At 35.4% G+C, this 7,354-nt stretch overlaps 1 protein-coding gene across 1 annotated transcript; it reads left to right on the forward strand.

Annotated features, from left to right (window-relative positions):
- The first annotated feature begins 439 nt into the window (after nt 1-439).
- IAA9 (indole-3-acetic acid inducible 9) lies at nt 440-5,158 on the forward strand. Its single transcript, XM_048099483.2, has 6 exons — nt 440-649; nt 1,593-2,180; nt 2,305-2,531; nt 2,603-2,744; nt 3,794-3,855; nt 4,749-5,158. The coding sequence occupies exons 2-6, from the start codon at nt 1,627-1,629 to the stop codon at nt 4,784-4,786; spliced, it is 1,023 nt and encodes a 340-aa protein (XP_047955440.1). The 5' UTR covers nt 440-649; nt 1,593-1,626; the 3' UTR covers nt 4,787-5,158.
- Nucleotides 5,159-7,354: the final 2,196 nt, after the last annotated feature.

Here is a 7,354-nt window from a genome sequence, read left to right on the forward strand (position 1 = left end):
GAATGGCTGGCCTATGGCTGGCTAGCTATGGATACGCTCTAATAATGTTTAATTTTGAATTATTTCTTCCTCTTTTACTAAGCTCTCACGCCATCGGTTATATAATAACCAAGTCAAATCTCAAAAGTTACATGAAGGGGTAAAATAGTAACTCCTCAAAGTGGAATAACCAAAGAAGCAGAACACTGTCCTCAAGAAACTGTAAAAAGGCATAATTGGCTGTCACCATTTACCAACCTGCAGCAGCGACAGGTAATTATTTTTCCTCTGCTTCAATCCTACGGCCACCATCCATCCCCACAAACCAATCCCACCCGTTGCTCACTACCTCGGAAAAAAATAATTTCCCCACCCAATTTACGATTTTATCCCCCGTCTCCCATTTTTTTAATTTTAATTTTTTTGATCTTCGAGGCTCCCTCGCCCAAATATAAACAAAACAAACAAAACTCTCTCTCTTTCTCTCTCTACAAAATAAGCTCACTCTCTCTCTTGCTTTTGTTTTTAGCTTTCTGCTTGAATGGAGGGGCCTTAAAAATTCTCTCTGCTTTGCGATTCCTCATTTTACTGTACTTTGTCGCTCCAATCTCTGATCCTCCTCTTCTTTTAAGCTCTTTTGTTGCTTCTGCTCTTGTTAATTTATCCTCAGGTATGCTCTTGCTGTGCATGCAATTTCTGTTGCCTCAACTATTCAATTTATTGTATTTCGAGATGCACTTTCTTCTAATTTTTTTTTTCATTTAACTTTATGTTCTAGAAAGTGAGCTTAGATCTTGTCAATTTTTCGAATTATTTTCTGGTTTTTTACGTTTTTTCACTCTGACATGGTGTTCTGGATCTTCGTTGATAGTATTTCTAGTTTTTAAGCATTTTTAAGTTTATTTTGTTGCTGTGCAATTTTGTTTTAAAGGAATTTTTTCTGCTTGTCGATTAGACTCCTGAGATGTGAGTGTATGTATATATGTGATTTACTCCATGCAAAATATGAAAACCTTCTATTTTTATGAGAGAAATACGATATAAGAGCGGCGGCTGTTACTTTTTGTTCCTCATGTGTTGAATGTCGATATTGATACGCATATGCCTCTTGTTTAATAGGAAAAACTGAGAAGTATATATATGTGACAGTGACATTTTTGTTTCTGTGGTGAACTGAACATTAATTTTGTTCCTGTTTTTCCATTCTCACGTTTTGATGTTAAGTAAAACTAGTGGAGTAGTATTTTATTGTTCAGGGAAGGGTAGGCGCTGTTGAGTTGGTATTTATCTTGGAGAAATCTGTTTCAATTTTACCTCTCATTCTAAAAGGTTTATTTCAAAGGAAAAAAAATCCGTGTAAAACAGTGAATATTTCTCAGCCTTTTGAGTCGACGATTTACTCATGTGATGCTCGCAGTTGGTTACATAGCTACTGACTTCACTGCCATTTTGGGATATATTTTTTGTAATTTGAATTTTGACAGCCATGGAAAGATGCTCCTAGTTGTGCATTCATGAAATTGTAATAACTAATAAGTGATTGAGATGAGGATGTTGTTACTAGTCTGTTTTCGAGGGAGTGATTGACCTTGATATATCTTTTCATTTTGCAGATTGCAATAGAATTTTGAACTTAATGTTCCTGTGATGGCTTCGGCATCAGATTGTGTTTCTCAGAGTGGCCCGGGGTTGAAAGAACGCAATTACTTTGGGTTGTCGGATTGTTCCTCCGTTGATAGCTCTGCTGTCTCAAGTGCTCATCTTGAAAGCAAGGATAATATGAATATGAAAGCCACAGAATTGAGGCTTGGTCTTCCTGGATCACAATCCCCAGATAGAGATTCTGACTTCTCCCTATTAAACTCAGTTAAGCTTGACGAGAAGCCGTTGTTCCCATTGGCTCCATCCAAGGATAGAATCTGCACTTTGTCACAAAAGACAATAGCGAGTGGAAACAAAAGAGGATTTGATGACACTGTAGATGGCTTTTCTGAGTCCAAAACTACCAATTTTTCTGAAGGCAACTGGATGTTCAATGCTACTGGTTCTGATCCTGGACAAGCAAAACTAGCTGGTAATATGATTTCCAACAGGCCATCAGGGACTCAATTAGCCATTAAACCTGAAGTACCGGCAAAAACATTACAAGAAAGTACTAACAAGATAATTGGTACTAACACTGCTAATGCACCTGCTGCTAAGTAAGTACACAAGCATAAAGAGGGGGTTTAGAGATAAATATTCTTTTAGCTGTCTGTTGATTTGAGATTCAGATTGCTTCTAAGTTAATGACTGTTGTAACTGCTATTTTTTCTTCTCTTGCAGGGCTCAGGTTGTGGGTTGGCCTCCAATCAGATCTTTCAGGAAAAACTCTCTGGTCACAACCTCAAAAACCAATGATGAAGTAGATGGTAAACCTGGTCCAGGTGCTCTTTTTGTTAAGGTCAGCATGGATGGAGCTCCATATCTGAGGAAGGTGGATCTAAGAATGTACTCGGCATATAAAGAACTTTCTTCTGCGCTAGAGAAAATGTTCAGCTGCTTCACTATAGGTAAATCTGGTCTGTGAGATAAAGATTCTTTATCTATCCTTGCAAATCATGTGATGTTCCTTCTGGTTTAGGACAATGTGGACCTCAGGGAGCCCCTACCAGGAAAATGCTGAGTGAGAGTAAGTTGAGGGATCTTCTTCATGGATCGGAATATGTGCTGACTTATGAGGATAAGGATGGGGACTGGATGCTTGTTGGAGATGTTCCATGGGAGTAAGTTTGTACTCTTTTGCTTTGCTTATGTGTACAGTAGCTGCCTCATGTGATGCACTGATAAATAAAGTGAAACAAATGTGGTTAAAAGGAAGCTGTGGCATCCAGCAAAACTGAGAGTCGCACTGATAAATAGAGTTTCCTGGGGTGACAGTTGACATGTATCAACGGTTTAATAGTCTTGTTATATTGGAGTTTTTTATCGTTCATAAGTAGTTAGTCAACAGCTTTAACTGCCAGCTGTTCAGGATCCAACTAAGACAGGCTCGTTTAGGTTTTCACATTTCATTTTTTTCTTCTAAAAACTGAAAATTTAGTGGAAGTCACTAGCTGTAGGGACTTCTATATCTTTCTGTTCTGAATTCGGTTTATACTGATTTAGTTAAATATATAGGCAACTTTCAAGTCGAACTCTGTAGATATTTCATATACTCAATATTCTGTGTTGTTCCTATATATACCTAGAGACATGTTTCGTTTTAGTGCAATTGCTAAGAAGTCTTTTGTTATCACTGTTCTCATTATATTTGCAAAACACATGGAAAGATTAGTACGATTTCCTTGTCAACATGTTGACATGCTAGCCAGTGAAACTCTTTTCATGTGCTTTGATTGATCTCCAATCATTTTTTTCAATAAATTCCCGTGACAGGCCACTTCTTTGATTTATCTCTGTTATTGGTTATTGCAGTTCCAGCACACAACTGTTACTTATTGGAGCCTTTTTTTATCTGCTTTTTAAATTTTACTAGTTGCAACTGCTTAATGCATCAGATATCTTCACCCCCCGCATACTATGATCCTGCACTATCTATTTCACAGTTCAACCTCCAACTTGTTACATTGTTTGCATCTGTCATACAAGCATGATGCCTAATCCACTTTCTTTAACTTCACCTCCTGAAGTTGGCTCCTGTAAATCCTGGGAGGATTGATGAACATATGCTTATATCATTATTTTTTCCCATTTGATGGTAGTCAAATTAATCGGATATGTTTAGTTTTTATTTAACTTGTTATCTAACTATTTCATTGTGATACTTCTTTAGGATGTTCATTGCTTCATGCAAGAGACTCAAAATTATGAAGGGGTCTGATGCTATTGGATTAGGTGAGCATTGTCAATTAGTGTGATTTAATTGATTAACTTTTTATGCATTCCTCATCTGAAATGCTGCGGTTTTTTGAAAAAAAAAGCCTATGTGTGGGAGTTCTTGGTAAGAGTTAGTCAAATAATGTATCTACGTTTGCATGAATGTTCAATTTGTATTTCAACTTCATTATAACTTAAGCATTTGTCTATACAGCTTTCTATAGTAGTATGTGATCTCTGTAAAAAACCAATAGCATTTGGAAACAAGTTTTGTATTTCTGTTGCAATAATGAAATTTCTTGCTGAAAGGTTCAAGTTCTTTTCAACTCCTCTAACATTTTAAAGCTAAGAAGAGTTTTATGTATCCATGTTTTGTGTGGGATCTTGCTGTGTATCCATGTTTCTACAAGTACTTTTACAATTTCAGCTATATATTATACTAGTCTCTACAACTCTGTATTGTATGAGTTCCTGTAAGGATGCAGTATATATATTATACTAGTCTCTACAACTCTGTATTGTATGAGTTCCTGTAAGGATGCAGTATCTTTTTTTTTACCACCTGCTGTTTTAATCAGTGGGGTCAGGGTAACATGTTATGTTGTTGAAAGGTCTATTGACCCCTGCGTACTGACCTTATCTTCTTTAATTTTCTAATGCTGTACCAACTTTTTGTGTAATTTTTACTTTGGGGTATTATTTTGTGGGATCATTGGTATTGTAGTTGGATTGGTCTTGTATGATGATGTGCATTGTGTATACAATTAAAAGAAAAAAGCACAATATCTTACTAAGGCTATATGTGTATGTACGAAGCGTTTTGTTATTCGTACTTGACTTGATGTAAACCTATAAGTATTAGACACATGTTGATAGAAGGCTTCTCATTTGGCTTTATCATATGGTTGCAGCTCCCAGGTCGGTGGAGAAATGCAAGAACCAGAACTAGAACCCAAAGACGATGGTTGGTTTCTGTCGGCATTGTCAGGAGTCTTTTAGGCGTGATTACGGGAGTGAAGTGCCACGGTGCTTCGTCTTGGAGTCAGATATCAATTTTATATGCCTTCTGGTCTTCTCATATGGTTTCCTTGAGTGCTTGCTGCATCTGCGTTTTTATTTGTTGTTTATCCTAAATCTCGATTTCTTAGTTGAGGCACGATAGTTCACACTTCAAATTTTTATGTTTGTCAAGGTTATACTTCATTTGAAGAAAGCTACTGATTGTGTGTGATCTAATACTTGTTAGATAAGTGACTGTTTGGATTGCGGTGCATTTGTTTGTTTCGATTGAATCAAAATCAGTATGGTGATATTCTCTTCATCTCAAATTTCTGGTAACGCTTAAATTGGGACTGAGTTGGATGAGTTTTAAACAATGTTTTTTATGCTGAAAATAAATCATTTTTGTGAGATTTCGTATGTATCTTTTGATGCATGTAATGTATTAATTAACTTCATAGGCTCTCTGATCGATTGATATTTTTTTTTTGTATAGTTTCCTCAAATATTCTAGAATTTACATTATCCGTTTAGAGCAATGTATGTTGCTTCTGTGAAGTTGAAATTGTTCAAAAATCTCATGATTAAATTGGTTTTCAATGTCAAGATTTTCTCTAGATAATTTGTAGGAATATGGCTTTAAAATGAGTGAAGTGATGACTTCAAACTCTTAATGAAATGTAAACACTTGTATGTGGACTTAGAAGTGCAAATGGGATTCATCATTAAGGGCAATAACAATTTACTTAGTGGATGTCACTTAAACAGTGAATTAATCACTATTTATTTATCATACCATAATTTATTATACTAGTGGAGTGGAGTATCATTTATTGTACTGCTATACATAATAAATTTCGAGATCGAAGTGGGTCATAAATAGACTATACTAGTTGTACAAGAGGTCCTATCACAAAAACGTACGTATACACATAACTATCATTCACCCAGTCTTTGCCCAATAAATTATAATAATAATAAATAAATAATACGTGCATGCATGTCATCCTATTGGATATTCACTATTTGTTGAATATTTATATAATGTGAAAAAATAATTGTTCTGATTCTCATCCATCAATAATTTTTTGCTTGATTTGATTACCTGGGCTCCAGCCAAAGAGTACTGTAGTTTTTATCTTGGTGAAATTAGTGTGAAAGTACAAACTAAAGATGCTTGCAACTTGTACATAGTACTACTTCTCTCTGATGTAGCACATCTTGTCTACTTCTACCTAACCATCACCTAATTTTTACCAACACATAATTGAAGCATCGTGAGGTGAAGATACTAGTATATATAGTCGGTTGCCAATGATTATCCTATAATAATTCATCTACGATTAAGTCGTGAGATTATTTTAGCAGAGGAAGATGACTATAACTAATTATCATATAATTATCTATATAGGATTGAGTTTTGAGATTCAATCTCATGAACCAAACACAGTACATATTTAATCTCGAGATATAATCTTGAAAACTAATCAGCCCTAAAGTAGTATTAATAATTATAGAAAATATACAATAATGGGAAAACTTGCTTGTTTTTTTTTAACATAATGAGTATTTGGTCTCGTATTTTACTATACACGTCGATGGTCCTGTTTCGGTGCACGCGTGACAGCGAAAAATGTGCATGGACGAAACATCCTAACGAAAATTGGTACACCATATCATTAAGATCATATATTATCCAACCACATAATTATTCTTGCAAACACATTATGAAATTAAAATGAGTCGTTATAATAAATGTGGGGATCTGATGAGAGTGCCTAATAAAGACAGAGGGACGTAAATGCATGTCAGAATCGTGCATGGAACCTTAAAGAAAATGTGATTGTGTAATGAGAATTGGACGATAGAGATGAGATTCAACCACCATCATTCAATTCCAATACATTTGCTCCCTATTCTGCCACATCTCCTTGCTCCATACCTATTGTTGCATATTTATATCATCTTATCTTTATTCATTTTCGAGCTCAATAAATTCCATGTATTTTGTTCATAAGCTAGGACACTTGTCTTATTCCAAAGAGTCTAGAGTGAGCAACGTAGGTTTTTCTTTTCGAGCTAGAAGAGTCGAGGAGGAACTTGGTGTTTCATCAATTGGAAATTTTGTCTACATTTAGGGTTCATGACAATTTCATTAAAATTAGATCTGATTGCTACACATGCATTGTCAAGGTTTGCATTCAGTCATTGTTGTAACTTAAATATTTTTTGGATCAACATAGTGTATAGTGTATACATGTTTTTGTTATAACTTTTACACGTATTTAGCTTTCGGCCGCAGAAATGAATGGGATGTAGTAATTGATGTTCTCATGGGGTGCAACACGAGAACTTTCTATGGGGTCACCCATTCTAGTACTACTTTCTCCCATTATAACTTTCTGGTGCATTAGCGCTGGTATGATCGCATCCAATGTTCAAAAATAGACTGGTGGGGCTGAAGTTCCTAATCGAAAAAATCCTATGTATTCATATAGAGTTTATCATAAATTTTGAC

The sequence above is a fragment of the Salvia hispanica genome, chromosome 2, assembly GCF_029641045.1.
Source record: "Salvia hispanica isolate PSC_SH4W2 chromosome 2, Shi_PSC_v1, whole genome shotgun sequence".
NCBI classification, from domain to species: Eukaryota; Viridiplantae; Streptophyta; class Magnoliopsida; order Lamiales; family Lamiaceae; genus Salvia; species Salvia hispanica.

What these genes read in the sequence shown, in the direction of transcription:
- IAA9 (XM_048099483.2), top strand. Translation starts at nt 1,627, where the DNA reads ATGGCTTCGGCATCAGATTGTGTTTCTCAGAGTGGCCCGGGGTTGAAA. An exon ending in GCTAATGCACCTGCTGCTAA is followed by an intron (nt 2,181 to 2,304) that starts GTAAGTACACAA and finishes CTTCTCTTGCAG; the next exon opens with GGCTCAGGTTGTGGGTTGGC. An exon ending in GTTCAGCTGCTTCACTATAG is followed by an intron (nt 2,532 to 2,602) that starts GTAAATCTGGTC and finishes CTTCTGGTTTAG; the next exon opens with GACAATGTGGACCTCAGGGA.